The sequence below is a fragment of the Dermacentor variabilis genome, chromosome 10, assembly GCF_050947875.1.
Source record: "Dermacentor variabilis isolate Ectoservices chromosome 10, ASM5094787v1, whole genome shotgun sequence".
In the NCBI taxonomy this organism is placed as follows: domain Eukaryota; kingdom Metazoa; phylum Arthropoda; class Arachnida; order Ixodida; family Ixodidae; genus Dermacentor; species Dermacentor variabilis.
This window is the reverse complement of record NC_134577.1, coordinates 4,055,250-4,075,732: the sequence shown is the minus strand read 5'-3', so window position 1 is coordinate 4,075,732 and position 20,483 is coordinate 4,055,250. Positions and strand designations below refer to the sequence as shown.

The following is a 20,483-nucleotide window of genomic DNA, read 5'->3' as shown; positions in this document are numbered from 1 at the left end:
TTACTCCACATCTATACCACCTCTCACATGGAATTACGGCAATTTGAACTTTAAGTCTTAGCATGCTGCAGAAAAAGCACCGAATGTTCTTCTTTAAAAGACAGGGTAGAAAAAATTTAGGGTTTTAAAACCAATTTTGATGGTAGCTTAAGAATCAAGATGCAACTCTAAGTATTTTACGAGCTTGTATGAATTGGGTCTGACAATACAGCTTCTCTGGACAGGACTGCAATATTCGAGAGCATAGCCTTAGGTGATCCCAGCAACATAAATCATTTTTAGCTTAAGATCAACAAGAAAACAATGATGCTTGTCATTCGAGCATTCATGAAAGCATTTTTCGGCACATCAAATGAGACACACTACCGTAGCACTACGATAAGAAAGCCAACATGGAACTGCACCCTGCTTTGCAACATCTGCCACGACTATGCACATGCTTGCTTGGCTCAGAAAAATCAAGGCACAATTGAGGATTATGCTCCAATTTAGACATGAGCGATGGAGCAGTCGCCCATTTTAAGAATTGCTTCCAACTGCACGAGTTGCAGCGCAGTGAGCCTAAGACAACCGAGTGGCTTTTCACGGTTACAGGGTACGGAGAAAAATGCCTGCGACCATGTCAGTGGTCTTGTCAAACACCAAGCCACACTACGTAGCTTGTGATCGTTAGCCACAGAGGTCATTCAGTGGGCAAATGATTTTGTGAACATTGTAGCTGGTAAACTTAAAAACGATTTCTTACAGCACATAAAGAGCCTTGAGAGGACGGAAGAATGAAGAGCGGAAAGGTGCCAGGTTGGTGCAAGGAATTCAGATGACCCCCAAGTGGAAGAACGTAAAATCTGACCGAGGAAATTCCTCGTACTTAATGTGGTCCGCAATCGTAGAATGGAAGAAGCTGTGAATCTGCAGTTTGCAAAACATGTTTGCCCAGCTGATTATTGCCGGTTGTGAATAATGCAAACTCTCTCAGAAATCCTAAACCTGAACCTCTGGTTCTTGCAATTTAATATTACTTCCTCACACACTCCCTTTCAACCCATGTCGCAAATGATAAATTAGCCAACCTCTATGAGCCTCGTGATACCTTCTAAATAATTCTGTATTACGATAACGCTTGGTCTGTCTGACCATTACTGTAATGTAGTACAGCCACCGTGAAGTTTGTTGCTTCATAAACAAATTCAGGATAAGAACGCCATTGACCATGATAATTACATACACCTTTTAACAGTGAAGCGGATCAAATTCCTAGTCTACATTAAATACTTTTATTATTAATAGAATATAGCAACACATTTTTGCAGGAAGCTTATCAAGAGATCGTCCTCAAGTAATTTTACAGAAGTTGGAAATTTCTTTATTTTATATATATAAAAAAGGTGCAAACCTTACTTTTTATACTCCCTTTTTCTAATTTGCCATCCAATTTCAAGCTAAAGCAAGAAGTTGGTGAACACACTATTTTGTAAACTGTGTAGCACTTAGCAAACAACAGAGCAAAGAAATTTTTAAATTGTACCCTTAATCCAAGCGCCTTTAAAATATGTGCAAGTAAGCCTCCATGTTTTTTTACGTATTGTCAGGAGAAAATTAATTAAATTATGTTTGCCTTAATTCACATTGAGGGGTGTTATAGATGTGGAGTAAAAGAGCTGACATGTAGAAAATTGTCTTCTACATACCACATGCTTTAAAATTTGCAATGTATTGCAACTCGATAACGAGATTTTTGCACCTTATCTCAGTTAAGATTTTTTGTTTGTGAAAAAGAAATGTGCTCTGGACTAGTGTGCACAGTTCCGCGGTGAGGAAGGATTTTTATGCCTAATATGAATATTTAAATGAAAGTTAAAAATATTTGGCACCCGTTTTGCAGCTGTCCTCATTTGAACATACCCAGCTGATTCATCTACTACAGTGGTGTCATCGTGCTTTCCCGCTAGGCTGGTCCATTGTTCATGCACACGACGAGCATTTCAGAGAACGGATGTAATTATAGATCAATGCCAGAAATAGGTTCCCCCGACTAGTCTTAAAAAAACTTGCTGTACGCACTTCCGTGCACTTGCCACCTCAATGCACCGTAGTAGAAATACAGATGCAGGAGCCCTGAAAACTCAAGCTCGGCTCATTTTATGGCTAAAAGGAGGAAGAAAGACAGAATCCGAGTTGCTCTTCTTTACTACAACAAGAAGAATGAGTTCGGAATTGAATACGAGTGTGATTTTCATTTTATTATTAGAATGAGACACATCAGTGGGATCACCATCTTACTATAGGCTCACTTTTCTCACTTATAGTAATGCAATGTTTTTGCAGTACTATATTTAGCTGTCCTGGGTGAGTATATTCTATAAAAGTTTCATAAAAGTGAGCCATGATTAACATTTTGCGAAAATTTCTAAAATTTAGCAGTACATACTTGTAGCTGGCCTTGTTGATGCATATTCACTAAATATGATGGAGCACAAATTGGAACACTGGCCTAGGAAGAGGACAGTGTTTGTCCAGTCCTCTTTCTTCATCCATGTTCCAGGTTGAACTTCTATATTTGTACTGAATTTCCAAAATCTTCCAATTCTCGCTATTTTTGCAATTCTGGCATTTTTGGGATTTTATAACAAAGTAAATACGTGGTGCAGTTGCACACTTCTTTTTCTTGGTTTGTGAGAAATGTTTTGAAGATTTGTCAGAAATATTCTTCAGCTTTATCGCCATAGCTAAAATGATCCCAAAAGACCTTTGAATTTGGGATCAGTCAGACGCAGTTGCTCAAAAACCAAAGTTTGGCAATTTTTCAAAAACTAATGGTGCATGACATAAATTTACCTTCCCGTGAGCCAATAGTAGTTGTGGTTTAGATTTAGTGAAAAAAATTTGTTGGGGAACAATGTGTTAATTTCAGAGTGATAGGCCTTTAAATCTGTCAAATCTGCAAGTAATAAAACACTCTTTTCCATGTTTAGTGAAATAAGTATTTTTTTCATCAAATCTGTGCGACATTTTTCAAAACGAAGGTTGATTACTTTCTACAGAGACATTTTCCCACCTCACATAAATATTTCGCTGCAAACTAACAATAGTCGGGACCCGCCTTAGTTTGTACTCATCTGAAAATACCTTCTTGTTAGAAAATGGAACTGACATGAATGACAGTCACGTCATGACATAAATGACAAGCCATGCATGTTATGACATAAATGAGATGAGAATTATAGATTTAATGACATGACATGCATGCGAGACATTATGATGACATGTCATGCCATGTATGTCATAATATCATTGGCACAAATGCCATGGTCTGTATGTCAAGCCATGACATGATTCCCATGAATTTATAAAAACAAATGAATGTGATGACATGCACGACATAACATTACCATGACAAGAACTATGTCGACCCAGAAGACCAAGTTGTCTACTAATTTGAGGGAGATGACTACATGCTCGTGTTTGTGATGCTGTGATTCGTTGCTTTGTCATTCTAGTTTTGTAACCTGACCCTCGCCTCTGATTTTCGCGTGCCACCTGTGCTCGAGACAGGCGACACGCATAAGATCTCGGCAGCAGAACACCGGGCGGTGGTTGGGTCCGCTCAAACAGCGATTACAAACAAGCTTCCCAAGGACATTGATTTCCGAGCGCCGGATGGCAACACACCACCTCCTCATTCCTCCCAAAGCTCGTACCAGACTTTCACAGCCCTTTTCCTTGGTACCTCTTTCCTGGTGCACATAGTATTCAAGTATGACAACAATGCATCGAATTCCGCTATGGCAGTGTAATCATGGCTGGCCAAGACGAGCTGCACCAAGTTGCTAATGCGAATGGCTATAAAAGGACACAAGCTTTAAGTTGTGCTGTAGTAATGACGATAAGTCAGCAGTTTGTCTTCTAAGTGATACCACATGCTGTCATCACTGAGCATTTATTTTCTGCATTTCTTACACATCTTGGCACCTCCATGCCACTCATTTACATCAATATGATCGTTCGTAGAAATGAAGCAATTGTCATTACTGTCGTCTTGCTGCTGTCGTCACACACATGCATTCTCGCATTAATTCTAGTTCACTGTACTCACATCACACACACATATAATGGATTTACACAAACACATTGATCAACCTGGTAACACGTTGCGAAATACCAGACGATGCTATACAGCCAGCTGCCGCCTGCAAAATGCTTCGCATAATGTCGATTCCCACAGTGCGTGAGATCAGCAAAATTTTTTTCTAAAAATTTATCTCGCCAAATGTAATGATGTGAATGATTACTCACATCATTATGCTGACTCTAATTACAGCCACTCTTGGACGACTGCTAACTTCTCATTGTGCATTAACTAAGCAGGACCATGTAGGCCGCATGTGCACGAGCCACGAAGGAAAGAACTTGACTCTTTGGGATTCGTTTCGAGACTGGTTTATTGTGCAGTAAGCGACTAGAGTGGGGAAAGCAAAGTGGGAAGAGAGAAGTATAAATAATAAGAGGCGTGAGACCGGCACTGAAAGAGGGTGCAGTGGCTATTGTTGGGTTGGCAACATGGAGGCGCGGTGGAATTCCCTTGTTCGAACGGTTTTGTTAGGCGTCCCCCTCGGCACTCACTGTGACCACATGGCACATTCCCTCTCTCTTCTTCGTAGTAGCATCTTTGCGAGGTAATGTGTGTCTGGCTGTCCTCAACGGTCTCAACACATGGTATTGGGGAAAACATTTCTAAGATGCAGTTTTAGCTCAAGTTCAATTGCAATTTCACTGACATACAAAACCATGTTGTTGCTTTGCTTAACAGCCCACCAATGTGCCAAGCGGGGAGCAACTGTGACAGCAAACCCCAAGTCTTGTGTTTGTGTACACCATTTTCTCCACCACCTTGAATGGCACTATGTTTAATCATCCACACAAATGCCCAAAGACAGAGGGACAGCCACTGCCCTAGCTCAGTTGGTGCCTACCGGTGGTCAGTTGCTTTTTCTTGCACTTTCATTTCTCTTCTCTTTTATTAAGAATATGAAATTCATCAGAAATTTAACTGTCATATAAGTATGTTACAACTAAAAAACTCTTCATCGACCCTAAGCTGTCCTTGATTCTAAACGGTAGGAGCAATACTTGGGGCTCAAGAAAAAATTTGCAGCCAGGATTAGAGGCATATAAAATCTCCATTAGTATTTAATGCATGGTATAAAACACACCTAATTACTGCTTTTGTGTGTCTTATTGCATATGACTACACTGAGCTCTCTGTTGATTTTCATCTTCCTGGCTGCAGTACATTATTTCTTATGAAGAAACTTTAGGTTAAGGTCAACTATGTGTTCTGTTACGACTGCAGGCCAGGGTAACGGAACTGCTGACAGGCCAAGCATTCCAGTGGGAGGGCGCGTCAACTCTGCGAACCGGTCAAGAGCCTCTGTTCATACAACTATGGGTTTGCTGATCAGCTTTTAAGTGGTGATGTTCATCTGAAACAGCAATTGCCGCAAGCAGCCAAAACTGACGATCACGGAGAGCCAGTAATTACTACAAGAAGCCAATGTCTGATGACTTCCATAGGAACAGTGTTGACCCGTTTCCCGATTGCCTCGCAATTGCATTGAAGGCAGGTGTGAAGGTTAGCCATAATGGGTGGATTTCTGTGAGAAGATGCAACAATATAAGTGGAGCGTGGTACAAAGTTCAACACTCTGATTGGGTCATCATATTTCCTTGTCTAGGGAAGAGAGATGGTATTTAAGCAGACATCTTGTGTGTTTAGGGTGTGCTACAACATGTAGTGTGCTTCGGTTCAGTCATGCGGACTGCTTAGACATAATGGATTTAGTGTTCTTCCAAAATGATGGAGCTGTGTGCTGTAATGCCAGCTGTAAATGTGTAATTAAACCCGTTTCTCAACTTAAACCTCCTGAACTCATCTCCTCACCACCAAGTAACTCTTGGTGACAGAGCTGGATGATGATGGGGGTCCACTTAGTCAGCTTAGTGCGACACCCCGGTAGTAGAGGCCAGCTATTACATTTCAGTTGCTCCGGCAGCAGAGGCAAATGACCCTCTGTGTGACGCAAAACTCCGAACCACGAACCCAGAACCAGAGCCCTAACAATTCCAATACATGCGAAACGTAGAAATGCTCTCATCATAGGCAACTGCTGAACCAATTTTAATGAACTGGTTCTGTTTAATAGAGAAAGCTGAATTCTACCTAGTACTGGCAGTTTAATTTTGATCTAGGTCTCAAATGAAAATTACTGAAAACTGGTTAAAAAACAAAACAAAGCATGACGTTTACACCAATACCCCAATTCTAGGAAATATTTGTCTAAAAGTTAAACAGTGGTTGAATGAGAGATGTCTCAGGAGATGTTTTGACAAGGACAACAACAGCTTTTCTTGGCAGCACTTAACACACTTCAATGTGGAAGAAGTATAAGCAAATAGCATAAGGGAAGAAATTTTGTAAAATGCAGATCTTGCAATGAAGTTATCCATAGAAAGCATCAGTACACAGTCCTTGTTGATACACCTGTAAACATCACATTTACGTATACCATTTGGTGAACAGGGTGAACAGTTTCTACAACTCTTGAGAGGACATCATGGGCAATGCCTACATGCCCACCACAGCTCTGTTGAGGAATGCTTGAAAGGTGCATCTGATATTTCCATTTCTTCTTGAAAGGTGCATTTCATAAACTTGAAATGTGTCGTTGATATTAAATTATTCTAGCACTTTCCATCTGTAAATGTATGCTGTTATAATTACTCAATGCCAGTCAATTTAGGAAATGTGTGCAATGAGTGCCAAGTTCTGGCTATATTCAGTTGAAATTGAAGCCATACTCACTGGGTAATTGTGGGCTGATGATACCACCCTGTCTCCTTTCACAGTCCTGCAGTCCAAACATGCCAAAATGTTTAATAAAACAAAACATGCCAAGCTGGCATGACATAAGGGCTACACTGGCACACAAGATGGTGAACATTGCTTGAATGAGAACAATATTGTTGTAGGTGGACTTATGCCTTGCATATGCATTTCCATATAGCAAAAATATGGCTCTGAGTAGCATAGGAGAGACAACAAGTTTAATAGCACATCTGCTATATTAGAGCACATTGTTGTATGTGTGTGTGCATGCGTGTGTGCGTGGTGCTGCCGCTAAACCCCAACCTCGTAGAAAACCCCAGCAGCCCTGTGTCCATGACACTCCGAAGTGGAAGCGTACTCTCAGACTCACCGCCACTGCCATCCACGGCATCCAAGCCTCCACAACGGCTCCGCGGCAGGACTGCAGCATAGCAATTTCACAAGCCTAGTCCCTGCTGACTCAACAGCTCAAAACATCCGGATTTGGGTGCGCCACACTCACATTGCTCTCTTAGAACAAAATTCCGTGTTCTCACGGTCTTACAGATGACCCAAGCACATGGCTCACCATCGTCAACTCGGTTGCTCTCAAGCACTCCTAGGCAGAGACTATTAAAAAATCCGTTGGCCATGGCCGTCTTCGAGGATTTGCCCTAGCATGGCAACAATTCCAAGGCAGCACATATACCACATGGCTGATTAGCAGCATGGCCCTGACAGCCGCATTTGCTCCGCTTCCGAGCGCTCATGACGCGCGTTTCATGACAATGTGGTCACACTGTCAAGGCTCCAGCGAGGGCATTGCAACCTACATTTACGACAAGCTGTCCCTATTACAAGCTTGTGACATAACCTGGTCCTCCCTGCCAGCCAGGCAGTACATTATCGATAGGATACATGACTCGATGCATGCGGCAGTCCTGTCCCTGCACACACACCACGCCAACACCTCCACTTTTGTACTCCAGGCGGTGGAGTTGCAAGACACTTCTATTCGCCGCTCGTCACAGGAGATGGCTACACCGAGATATGGCTGCTATACGTGTGGGCAATCTGGCCATGGATATAACTGCCGCCAACACCAACATTCATCCATGCAACATCAAACACGCCCGCTTCCAACACTCATGGTCCGCGTTAACAGCATCGGAGAACTGATGACGCTTGTCGATACTGGAGCACAGCGTACGGCGCTGCTTCGACGCCACACCCCAGAAACTCTCCAGCCTTGGACTGAGGCTCCCCTAAGGGGCTTCAGTGGTGACATACTACCGGTCGGTGCCCTGAACCTCCAGCTCTAAACTGAAGCCAGCACCAAGTTCTTGGACTCAGTGCCTGTCTTCAAAGACCTGCCCGCAGACATAATTTTAGGAGCCGACTACCTTCTTTCAGCAGGAATGCGGCTCAGTGTGGAAGGAAGCAGCATCAGCCTCCGTTCCATGGCTCTGAGTATGTCTCCAGCTCCAGCTTCACAGGGTGAGCTAACAACGCTACTTACACTCTTCGCTACACTATATATATATATATATATATATATATATATATGTATATATATATAAAGGATGTTAGAGCCACTTACAACCTCCACATATCCTTCACTTGTGATACAGAATGCAAAATTGTGAGAAGTTTGTTCTTTTCACTTCCTTCAAAAGAATGTTTAGTGATGGCCTTTTGAGCATATACACCATATCGGCCATCTGAGGTAATGTGTCTGCAAATACATGTAAGACTACAGTGCGCTCATACTTTAACATCAAAATACTTGCAGCAACAGGGCCTGCAATATGTTAATGGCAAAATGTGCAGCCCTTGCATGTACAAGGAAAACAATGAGGCAATACACCATCCTCACTGTTGGATCCCAACTGTCACACACCACTGTGTGGTACCTAGGTAATGTCATTGGCTGGCAGCCTTATCGAAGTCCATATACCAAGCATTCCCATTTCATACATGTTCTATGTGTTGTAGTTGAATAAACATGGGGCCCTTTAAAATGAAGTCTTCTCCAGCTACCCCAGGCAATATGTTGGGGAGTACACCATAGCATGCCAATGCTTCCAAGTATGCATGCTCGACTTGCGTGGTATTATTTGACAGCCTTCACGCTTAAGTAAGATTAATGACAGCAGCTGTTTATGTTTAATAAAAGTATTATCTAAATGTCGTAAGTTTCGTAAGTAAAAGAGGTATTGCAGACTTCACCTCTCTGGCTGACCTTTCAAGAAGTTCACCTTTTCGTTGCTTTGATTTCTTAATGGCTTCATTGTGGGCAATTTCCTGAAAAAAAAAAAAATGGTTCTGGTCAGTACACATTAGTGAAGATGTTGCTCTTACTTAAAGCTAGCAAGGGGTACCCTCAGAAATAGAGGAAACAACGACCATCACTCACTATGCTAGTCTTGATCCACTCGCACGAGTATCCGAAGTGATAATGAACTTCCATGCTTTAGTGTTTTCCATGCAACTGCATCTCGTATAGATGAACACTGGCTACAGCAGAGGCTGGTTAAAATTGTACCTACACAGCTAGGCATAACTTCTTTAAACTCTTTAGTCTCAATTTAAAGGCAGAACATATGAAGAACAAAAGCATTCTCCACTACTTATACACGAGGATGATCTAAAGGCAAAGTGACTTCAGAAAAATTTTTTCACTGTTTTTTTCAAGCCCACAAGCACACTTTTAAATTCTGAACGAATCGATACAGATAAACGAATCTGCATGTTGAAAGAAATGCTAAGGCATAAGCTTAAAATGTGACATGCATGCTAATTATTTAAGACTAATTATGTAATTACGTGGAATGAAAAAATTATCTGTGTATCTCCAAGTGACGGCAAACATTACATTGGTTCTTTCCTGCTACATAGCATTTGCATATTTTTACATTTTGGTATGTGATAGCTGGACACCTTGTATACAGTACCTTGTATATGGTAGTTCCAGCAAAGAGAGCACAAACATGGTTGAGGGTCTAACGCATTTATTTCATTTCATTTCATTCATTCATACTGTCAGTCCCAGAGGGATTACAACAGGAGTGGGAGAGGACAAATTTGAACACAATACAAAGTACAAAATGCAAAGATAGGCAGATATTCAACTGAAAATAAATGTACGTACAGACATTGGAAAGTACAATCTCTAGGCACAAAACAACAGAACATCATAAAGGCTAAAAAATGTCAGTTCATACAGGCAATAGAGTCCTAATGCTCAGTCTCAGTAGCAAACACAATATTCTCAATATTATGAAGGTATTCGGTCAATGTGGAAGATGAAACAGCGGAGTCTGGGAGAGTGTTCCAATCTTTCCAAGTTCGCAGGGAAAATAACTGAACTTAAGGTAGTCAGTTCTTAAAACCGGTAATAGAATAAATTTACTGTGGCGATGTCTGGATGTTTCGTTAGTTTTGATTTTGAAATACTCCGATTTGTCTATCTTGATGTAGTTGTGGATAATAGGGTAAAGAAATTTCAATCTTTCACACCTGCTTCTTGCTTCAAGAGCTGGTAGTTGAGCTTGTTCGCACAGCTGGGTTGGGGAATAGATGTGGCGATATTTATTGAATATAAATCTTGAGGCAAGGCGTTGAATCTTTTCAAGCTTGAGGCAGTTAATAGCTGTGTGAAGGTCCCATACTATTTTTCCATATTCTATTACTGGCCTTAAAAGAGATTTGTATGCGAGCCTCTTTACATCAGGAGTAGCACTGTGCATGGTGCGTCTCAAGCACCACAGTGATTTGGAAGCTTTGGTGACTACCGTATATATATGGGTATTCCATCGTAGGTCTGATGTAAATATTACTCATAGATATTTATACTGATTCACTCATTCAAGTGTATGCCCATTCATTTGATAATTATAATTAAGAATATTTGTCTTCCTATTATGGTCATGAACACCGCCTTTTTAAGGTTTAACTCCATCTTCCATTCCTCACACCATTTCGTTATTTTTTGAAGGTTAGTATTTAATTCACTCTGATCTTGAATTGAATTTATTTTATTGTAGATCACACAGTCATCCGTGAAGAGTCTTAATGTCACAGAAATAGTTTTTTGTGTATCATTAATAAAGATCAAAAATAAAAGCGGACCTAGAACACTACCTTGTGGTACCCCAGAGACGACAGGTAGAGTGCTAAACTGGTAACCCCCAAAATCTACATATTGTTCACGAAAAGAAATGTACGAGGAGAACCATTTTGTAAGATTTTGATTTTTGAAGACAGTATTAAACTTATGTACCAGTTTCGGGTGCGACACCTTCTCAAGTGCTCTTGCGAAATCCAGGTATACAATGTCGGTTTGACCACGTGAAGTTATTGTTTCAGAAAGATTGTAAACTATTTCTAAAAGTTGGGTAACTGCAGAAAGCCCCTTTCGAAATCTATGTTGACGACAGTAAAGAAGGTTATGCTGATCCAGGTAGTGCAGAAGATGTTTTGATATGATGTGTTGAAGTAATTAACTTAGAAGTTTGACTGGTGAGGGAAATTGGTCTGTAATTGTTAACAGATTTTTTCCTGCTTTTGTTAACAGGTATGACTTTTGCTCGCTTTCAAGCGCCAGGAAAACATCCACTACTAATAGATGACTGACATATTTTTATCAGATATTTAGAAACCTATTCAGCGTACCTGTGCAAAAACTTGTTTGGAATGCCGTCCGGGCCTGGGCTCTTTTTGATGTCAACATAGGTTCAGAACACCTTGTTCATCAATTTCTAAATCGGGGATAGGCAGTCTTGGATTTTCATCAACAAAAGGTGGTAATACACCATTGTCATGTGTGAACACAGATGAAAAAAAAGAGATAAAATTTTCAGCAGGTTATTCTTCTCCAGCAAAGTGCATAACAGTTGACGGATTAATGTAATGCCAAAATTTAGCAGGGGACTCACGAAGGAACTTTGTTAGTGTTACGTTATAAAACCTTTCCTTGGATTCCTGTAGCTTCAATTCCGTGCTCCTACGGGCAATGCAAATTTTCTTTTCAGGATCAGGGTTTAGTGAAGCCACCTTCCTTTTACGTTTTAGTCTCCGTTTAACATGAAGTATATCTCCAGTGATCTAAGGACTTCATTTATTAATATGTTTAGTTTTTTTTGGAATAAACTGGTTAATGCACTGTGCTGTCAGTTCAGAACAAAAGTTCCATAATCGGTCTGTACTCGCACCAGAGTCGTAAAGCTGCATAAAACCAGAGAGCGAATACTTAAGACAGTCTATTACCACAACATCATCAGCAGCTCTAAAATTAGGGAAAGTTGTAAGGGAATGAGTATTCTTTATTTATGGTGATGCGTCCAATGACAACAAAACCATTATGTGATCCTACAATCTGTCTAATTTCGCACACGCGGATGGATGACCTTAGGCACTCAGATACAAAGGTCAAATCGAGAATGGATGATGTCGTAGGACATATCCTTGTGTAGTCGGTTACAACGTGAAATAACTTCTGATGAAAGGCAAGATCTAGCAACTGTTCGCAACTAGGCGTCTCTCGTGTGCCAGGCAATTTTGAAGGCCAGTCAATCCCAGGCAGATTAAAATCCCCGAGCAGGATAATCTTACTGTCATGAGGTAGACGCGCATCTATAAAATATCACAACTTTGCCAGTATGTCCACTGGTGAATAAAAACTCAACTGGTTATATAACTTTGTCTTAATCCACAGTACTTTAGTGCCATATACGCCTGGCAAAGTAGACAATACTAGGTTATTTTTTATTATAATCACAAAGTCCTCCACCTTTATCTTCTCAATCTTTTCTGACTATTTTATAGTTGGGAGGAGTGATTTCGGTATATAAAATATCCTTATGAAGCCACGTTTCAGTGAATACCAATATGTCAGGTTCGTGTTCTAAGACTATGCTTTCTAACTCAACCAATTTATTTAGTATACTTCTGACATTCACGTTTATAATCTTAAACTGTTGAGAAGGGGGTTCTTCAAGTAATTTGATTTTCTCACAATAGGCATGGCACCTGTAACACTTGCATTGGTAGTTCCATTCTAGGCATGCATGACATCATTCATCTTATCAAGCACAAGCTTCACCTTCACTGGCCCTTGTCTTTCGTCTGTTCTGTTGAATTTCAGAGGTGTTTCCATATTTGAAGCACTCTTTTAGAGTAATCCTCTAAAATACTGATTTCCTGTCCTTTCAATTTGAAGCAATTTTCCAAGATACTCATTTTCTCTCTGAAGCCTCCAATCCTAATGGTAAGTGGGCAATCTTTATCGTGAGACTTCTTACCTAGGCGGTGTATTCTTCCTATCATTATTTTCTGTCCCAGCACTGCCCCAAAAATATCATTGTTGACCTTTCTTAATAGAATTTCTTAATTTCCACTTTATTCTTCCTGTATTCCTCATATGATCAGATTGTTACGCTGGTACTGATTTTCCAAATTATCAAGTTGTTTAGACAGCGTAACAATTTCTGACTCGTAGTTATTCACAGAAGTTTCAGTCTTTGAAAGCCTTATTTGAGTTTCATCTGACCTCAAGCTTGTTTTCAATGGCTGCCAACCTGGTCTGCATTTGCAACATACCCGCCTCAGACGATGTCTGTTTGTTTTTTTTGTATTAGAGTAATTTTTTCCAAGATATCTTTCTGGGTTTGAAGAATTTCGTTTAGCACTGTTTCCGTAAGGGGTCCTGGATTTTCCTCAACATCTCTCGAAAGCAACAGGCATGCTATTGAAAACACTTCAGCAGTATATGTGGACACAGCAACACTACAATACATAGGTAGTCACCATAAAATCTATGTCTTTTATCACTAACCTGCACATACTAAGGTATATGAGGCATCATCATCATGGCAGGGTTGCCGTGTCTACTGAAGCTCGACGATGTTGGCTATAGATTTATACCCGGCAGGCTTGGTGTCATGAGGTGACAGCATGACGTCATCGTGCCCGATGAAGGTGCGTAGATGTTGTCCACGAGGTGCTGATATGTCAGGTAAGGGGTGTATTTGATGGCGTTGATAGTTAATCCAGGATGCTGCCACTGCAGTGTGCCGATTTCAGATGGGAAACATAGCATCTGTCATTTTCCATAGCCAATGGTGTGCCTGACACAAGAAGCAGGATCTTTGCGTAGACCCACACATAGAAAGGTATATGAGGCGTCATCATCATGGCAGGGTTGCCGTGTCCACACAGAGAATTAGGCGAGGATGTCATGGTATCCATCAGTGCTAGAGTGGAGACAGATGTGACCATCCCACCATCCCAGCTTCAAGAATGCAGGAGAGGCTGTACCACGAAAAACATGCTGCACCTTCTTTCCGCAGATCTTTTATGCAGGCACTTCAGTCAAGATCGACAGGTGCCAAAGACAGCAGCTCACAGCACACACAACTCCACGCACCAACCAAGCACGCTGCTGCCATGACTCAAAAAGCGCAGTAAGGCCAAGTTTAGAAAAGCCAAGGAATACAATATCAGAGTGCAGTAGCAATGCAGTACAAAAGGCAAAACATATTGTCAGGTGGCCATTTGCGTCTATTACATCTAAATGATGTTTATTCATTTTGGTGTCTACTTCAACAATGTGCTTTTCCCAAAATGATGATTGCAACTTAATTATAAAATGGATGGAAGTAATAAGTATGAAATATAGGTACATAATCTTTTAAATGGAAGCAGTCAGCAAAGCTTTCCAGCCTTAGGTCAATATGTATTTTTTGTGCTGTTGTACACCGATTTAATTGACGGAATCTATTGTCCCAAAGCAATACAGGGGCTATATGCGTGTACATATACATCCCTGGAAGTAAATAAATGAAATGAGAGAGACAGATGGGATTATTTTTGAACAAGTGGAATAATTGTGACGTTCTGCCAGCAGGGGCAGTGACCTTCTAGCCTCTCCTGCAGCACGGTGATGAATCACTTCTTGAAGCTAACAATGTGTCCCCTTGGATAGACCTGCATTGACAACAAGGTACGACACATCTTGTGGATCGAGTTTTCATTGATGGTTCACTGTCGCCATCACTGACAATAGGAGCAAGAAACTCCTGGAAAAGGGTGTTCTACGCCATTCCCTCATGGACTCCGGTAACCGCTATGGTCAACCAAGACGCGCCAGTTTGAGTCGAGCATGACAATCCCTGTCTACGAAGCTCCCCCCCTTTCTTCGTGTTCAGGGAAGAAAATGCACAGGAGTGTTTATATGCACCCTTGGTCTCAAGGCAGAGCCATCGGCGACTCTGGACACTCTAGTTGGAGGAAGGTGTGACGGCAGATTTCCCTGACCCAAGGATCTAGGGAGGACCAAAGGGATTTCAGCGGACTGTTGAAGTGTGTGTGGGTGTGCTCTGATGTCTGTTCACCATGATCCAGACCAAGATGTGTAACGGTAAGCACGAGGTGCGAGCACATGGTTCAAAAGTGAACACTAGGAAGAAGCGCCGGAAGAAGAAGCATTGCAAAGGTCGGCATGCGGTGAATAATGTAGAGCAGCCAAAGATGGCGGCAGACGCAAAAAGGCAGGGCGCAAAGAAAAAGAAGGTGCAGTCGTCGTTGACGATGTTTGCGTATCAAGCGCATTCGAGTCTCCAGTCGATCAGGGACCGACAAGCATGTTCTGTGTGAATGCGGACAAAGGGCACGGGGAAATTATGTTCCTTGTCATTCCATCATCCTTTTCGAGGTGCATCATGCAGTGTGAAAGGTGGAAGGATGAGACAAGGTGGTAGGCATTCGCAATGCAGTCAGACGAGGTTATGATGAAAGCCTGTCACCAGGACGCAAACTGGCAAGAGATTTTAACGTCTTGAAAGAGCCGACAGAATGTCAGGCTTTTTGTTGTTCCTGGATAGTCAGAATAGCTTTCGAATCATGACCACCTCTAGTACGACTCAAAAATAGTCTTTTTGTGGCATTTCGGGACAAATGGCAAAAAGACGGGTTCCGTCAAGGCATCAGGTTTGTTTGTTTATTTTTGAGCATTTCAGAATTTTCACATTTATAGACTAGTTTCTTTCAGTAAGTGAGGCATGAGCTTTGTTTAGGTTTTAGTTTGAGAAGCTCCGAGGTATGAAAGACCTCTTTTATGTAAAATTTTAGTTTCGCGAAGTGGCTGTTAATGAGTAGTTAAGGTTTCTTTTTTTTCGTGAGTGACCTGAAGCATCAAGCTTATTTGTTAGAGGCCTATGGTAACGCACGTGTGTATTATTTAACCTTTTTAAAGGGTTTTTGAAGTTTTTAAGGTTAAGCATGCAGGTTTTCAGTAAGTGCGTAATTTGCACTGAGAAGTGTTGTTAGCTCCATTAGCGCATGTCCTGTGTGAACAGAAGGAAACAGAATTTTTCTTAATTGGTTGCTCGTGTATGTTGAGGGCGGCAGTGTTTTGACTTTTCTAGCAAGCGAGCATGGCAGTAGTTAATAGAAGACACTTTTTTTTTAATTCTGGTGTGTGTAAGTTACGCAAGTTTAGTTCTTCTAAGGTACGTGTCCTGTGGGGACCAGAGGAAGAAACATCAGTAAGCATTAGGAAACGTCTGTATGAGACGCAAGTATGCGTTGAGTTGTGACCACAAAGCTAGTGCGTTTCTGATTACGTACCTCTATAGTTGACGAGGCTCTTCAGTGGCCACAGTACGGGCGATATGTAGTCCACTGGGATAGAGCATCAACAGGCTGTTCGTGAAGTGAGGCTGCATAATGTGTTTTGAAGCATTGGTTATTTAGAGCCTTCGGTTTAGTTGTACGTATGCCTTGGCTCTCATGCAGCGCAACAGTTCGGGTTTGGTTGAACTCAAAAGGAATGTGAACACTCGCTTTGGCCGCACAAAATTTTGGCATCGAAATTTGCGATTCCAAGTTGAGCAGCTTATATTAAAATTTTGATATGAAGCCTCGTGGGTTGACAACTGATCCCGGACATTCGTAGGCTGGGTGGTATGTTGCCAGGATCGACTCTTCTGTGCCGTTTTTTGTGAGATGGTTGGAGGCATCCTGAGCTTGTAGTTGTTGCAGAGCCAAGCCATTTTCTTGCTCCTCAGCCATTCTCATCCTGACCAGCGGTTGTCAGCACTGGCCACTCGAGATTTTCCGGGCCGTGGAACAACTGTTATGAGTGGCCAGCGGGGGCAGTGACCTTCTAGCCTCTCCTGCATCACTGCGATGAATCACTTAGTGAAGTTAACAATGCGTCTCTTCGGACAGACCTATGGCGACAAGGAGAGACATGTTTTGCGGATCGAGCGTTGATTGATGGTTCACTGTCACCGTCACCGATGATGGGAGCAAGAAACTCCTGAAAAAGGGTGTTCTATGCCATTTCCTCATGGACTCCTGTGGGTGTCACGGTCAACCAAGATGCGCCACTGTGGGTCAACCATGAAAATCCCTGTTTACGAAGCTCCCCTCCTTTCTTCATGTTCAGGGAACAAAAGTGCCATAGTGCTTATGCGCACCCTTGGTCTCAAGGTGGAGCCATTGGCGACTCTGGACACTCTAGTTGGTGGAAGGTGTGACTGCAGATTTCCCTGACCTAGGGATCTATGGAGGACCAAAGGGGATTTAAGCGGACTGCTGAAGTGTGTGCGGGTGTGCTCCGATGTGTGCTCGCCAGAAAGGTGTAGCCTTCTGACCTGTAGCTCATGTTACGACAATGAACTACTGCGCACCGTGCTCTGGCCAGTACGGTACCCCTTGTTCTATGTATATAAGTTTGCAATTCCAGTGTAAATAAACCCTCTGTTCCGTTCCTCATCCTCTAGACCTCGCAATCTTCAAGAATTAAGCAACCTTCGTCAAGGAAACTTCGATAATGGCATGGGCCCACCTAGCCTCCATGCGACACCCTGGTAGCGCAGGCCAGCTAGCCGTTTCAAGACGCACCGGCGGTGTAGGCTAGAGAGCAATCCTCTGTGTGACGCCAGAGTCCGAGGCCACAACGCCCAGCACCTACAGCACCCAAAGCTACACATGAGTGTCTTGCTTTCTACTTTGGCAGTGATTTGAATGACTTGCTGCAGTTGCCTGGCTGATATTTCAGTTACTGGCAACATTGTCGATACAGCTCAGGCTACAACCACGAGATAGTTCCATACCAAAGATACATTATCAAGGTTTGTACAGAACATCTGACCCAAATTTGAGGATAATTCTAGGGTACTGAAGGCCAAAATTTAAGGAGTCAATAACAAACTTTGTTCGCACACATACACTGAATAATAGTAAGATCTCCTTTTTCTTGCAGCTAAGCATCTGCCGAGTTGGACACACGCTTCAAGCCCTTCAAGCCACTTCTTTAAGTTAACTATCCCACTGTATTTATGCCAATCGCTTTCTGGCATGATTGTGAGTAGTGTTCAACTTCAGCCAGAGAGACTGGCCATGTTAAAGCCAAATGGAAGAAACTTACATTCTGCCAAGCACTTCCAAAGCCTAGAGCTCAAAAATGGAGCCATGATGCCTGCAGTGTGGACCAACCAGCAAAACAACAAAATATAGTGACACAGATGGTTGCTTCATCTGACTTTGCTTAGCTCCATGGTGGCAACGGTAATACAAGCGTGTTGTTGGTCGTTTGGACACACCACATTGCTATAATTTAGCAACATTCTCAAAAGAAAATATCAAGGATTGTTTGCCAGTAGACAGCGTTCATGGCATAGCCCTTTGTGTGTTACTTTGAATGTTTAAAAGTTGCCCCCAAGCACAGTTTTTAAGGGATTCAAGGAGCACACATCTTTTCAATTCTTATCGGCATAACTGTGCATTTTCGATCGCGATTGGCTCCCTTGCGCAAGCTGAGGGTCCCACCCTCAGCTTGCGCAAAGGATCCGGATGGATGGATGGATGGATGTGGATGGATGTTATGAGCGTCCCCTTTGGAACCGGGCGGTGGGTTGCGCCACCAAGCTCTTGCTACTATTTTTCAATAGAATAAGCGCCAAAATTGACGGCACACAAGAAGAAATACAGACAGGACAAAACTATGCTCTTACTCCTGCTACTCTTGCTACTATGCTGCCTAATATCCTACCTAGGTTAACCAACGAAAAAAGAAAAAAAAAGCACTATGACCTACCACGTCCAAATTTGCTGATCCCCTATTGCGAACTGTGCTTTTGTACGTCTCCGTCTTTTGTCGTTTCCCTACTTTTCTTCCACCAATCCTCCAATCGCCTCTTACTAATGTCTATTGCGGACCTGTTTGCTTTACCACTGCTCCCGCTGAACCCAAGGGCTTCAAGGAGGCCAGTGGTGCCTAAATCGACCGCTGGGTAGACGTCTTCACATTCTAATAAAATATGCTCCGTCATTTCCCTAGCTTTACCGCAGCAAACACATGCTTCTTCCTTCTTATATCTCGCTTTATAGGTGCCTGTTCTAAGGCATCCCGATCTCGCTTCGAAAAGAAATGAGCTTCCCTTTGAGTTATCATAAATGGTTTCTTTCCTGATTTCGTTTTTTCCTCTTAAGTAGTTACTCATGGCAGGTTTCTTTTCCATTGCCGCCACCCACGAGATTAATTCAGCCCCTCTGACTTTCCGCTTGACCTTCTTGCTGTGTTGCCCACCCCAATCCAATCGCGATCGAAAGTGCCCCCTGTAGGGACCCTCAGCTTACGCAAAGAAGCCAATCGCGATCGAAAGTGCCCCGTGCATGCAACTATCAATGAACTAGATATCTGACACGGGAGGGAAAAAAACGGTAAGGTAAAAATAGAAAGCGTAATTTTCAGGTGTAAACGAATACCGATAAATGTCCATCAACTATAAGTTATACGCACCTCTTGAGTTGGAGGGGAGGCACGCCGAGCCTGCAGCCAAGCTAGAAAGAAACGAACCAGCCATAAAGAAACCAGAAGACGCCGACTGGTACTCGACGCAAGCTCGGCTCACCTTCCCACTCGGGGGGCATATCCGCGCTGAAGTTGTCCTTAATGCGCGGCTCAAACCACCGCCTTGGCTTTCGCTTGCCTCTGCTGGGATCTGAAACGTCAATGTGCGCCTATAGCCGTGGATCGTGCAACTATTTACTGAAGCATAACAGAAAACTAGCTTACCGGCCGCAATTTCAAAGTATTTGTTGCCGAAATGATCACGACCGACTTCTCGGTGCGGACTCTGTTTGGTTGTAATGGATGACAGGAAATTATTCCAGATCCGCACGATGACACCTCTGCCTCCACTGGACATGGTGTGCGCAACTAAAGAATACACGGGCTCAAAGGAAACAAATCACGTATCAGCTGCGGCACCGCAGTCGGTGAACATGAATTCTAGTGAAAGCGAAATTGAAATGAAAACGCCATGACGAGCAACGTGACTATTTAACGAGACGTTCATTTGAGGGATCACCAGTCGTTAGTGCGCAGGCGCGAGTAAGCGGGCGCGAGAGGGAAAATCTGGGGGCTTTTGTTTATTGAATATGACCCTGCCTAGGTACTATGAAGGAAGTGCGTGTGTCCCTACGTGTTTCCTGACAAGTACGTGCGATCGCCAAAGGAAACAGACGGATGTGCGTTGTGTTTACGCGAGGATCGGAAGGAATGAAGCCGCCAATTTCGTGTGTTTTAGGCCGTTTTTTGCGTGTGCATTAC

The 20,483-nt window shown here is 42.6% G+C and overlaps 1 protein-coding gene across 3 annotated transcripts in view; it reads right to left on the bottom strand.

The window, feature by feature from the left end:
- The window catches only part of LOC142559742 (NADH dehydrogenase [ubiquinone] 1 alpha subcomplex assembly factor 2), a 45,110-nt gene extending 24,838 nt beyond the window's left edge, over positions 1 to 20,272 (bottom strand). Inside the window, exons 1-5 of one of the 3 annotated variants that reach the window (XM_075671333.1) lie at positions 19,947 to 20,272; positions 19,783 to 19,872; positions 19,671 to 19,711; positions 9,092 to 9,166; positions 6,860 to 6,905 (exon numbers count right to left, since the gene is read on the bottom strand). In XM_075671333.1, the coding sequence (XP_075527448.1) occupies positions 6,860 to 6,905; positions 9,092 to 9,166; positions 19,671 to 19,711; positions 19,783 to 19,872; positions 19,947 to 20,079 (385 nt within the window). In that variant the 5' untranslated portion in view covers positions 20,080 to 20,272. The remainder of the gene's footprint in view (positions 1 to 6,859; positions 6,906 to 9,091; positions 9,167 to 19,670; positions 19,712 to 19,782; positions 19,873 to 19,946) is intronic. The other 2 variants (XM_075671334.1, XM_075671335.1) reach the window with 2 other exon arrangements.
- Positions 20,273 to 20,483: the final 211 nt, after the last annotated feature.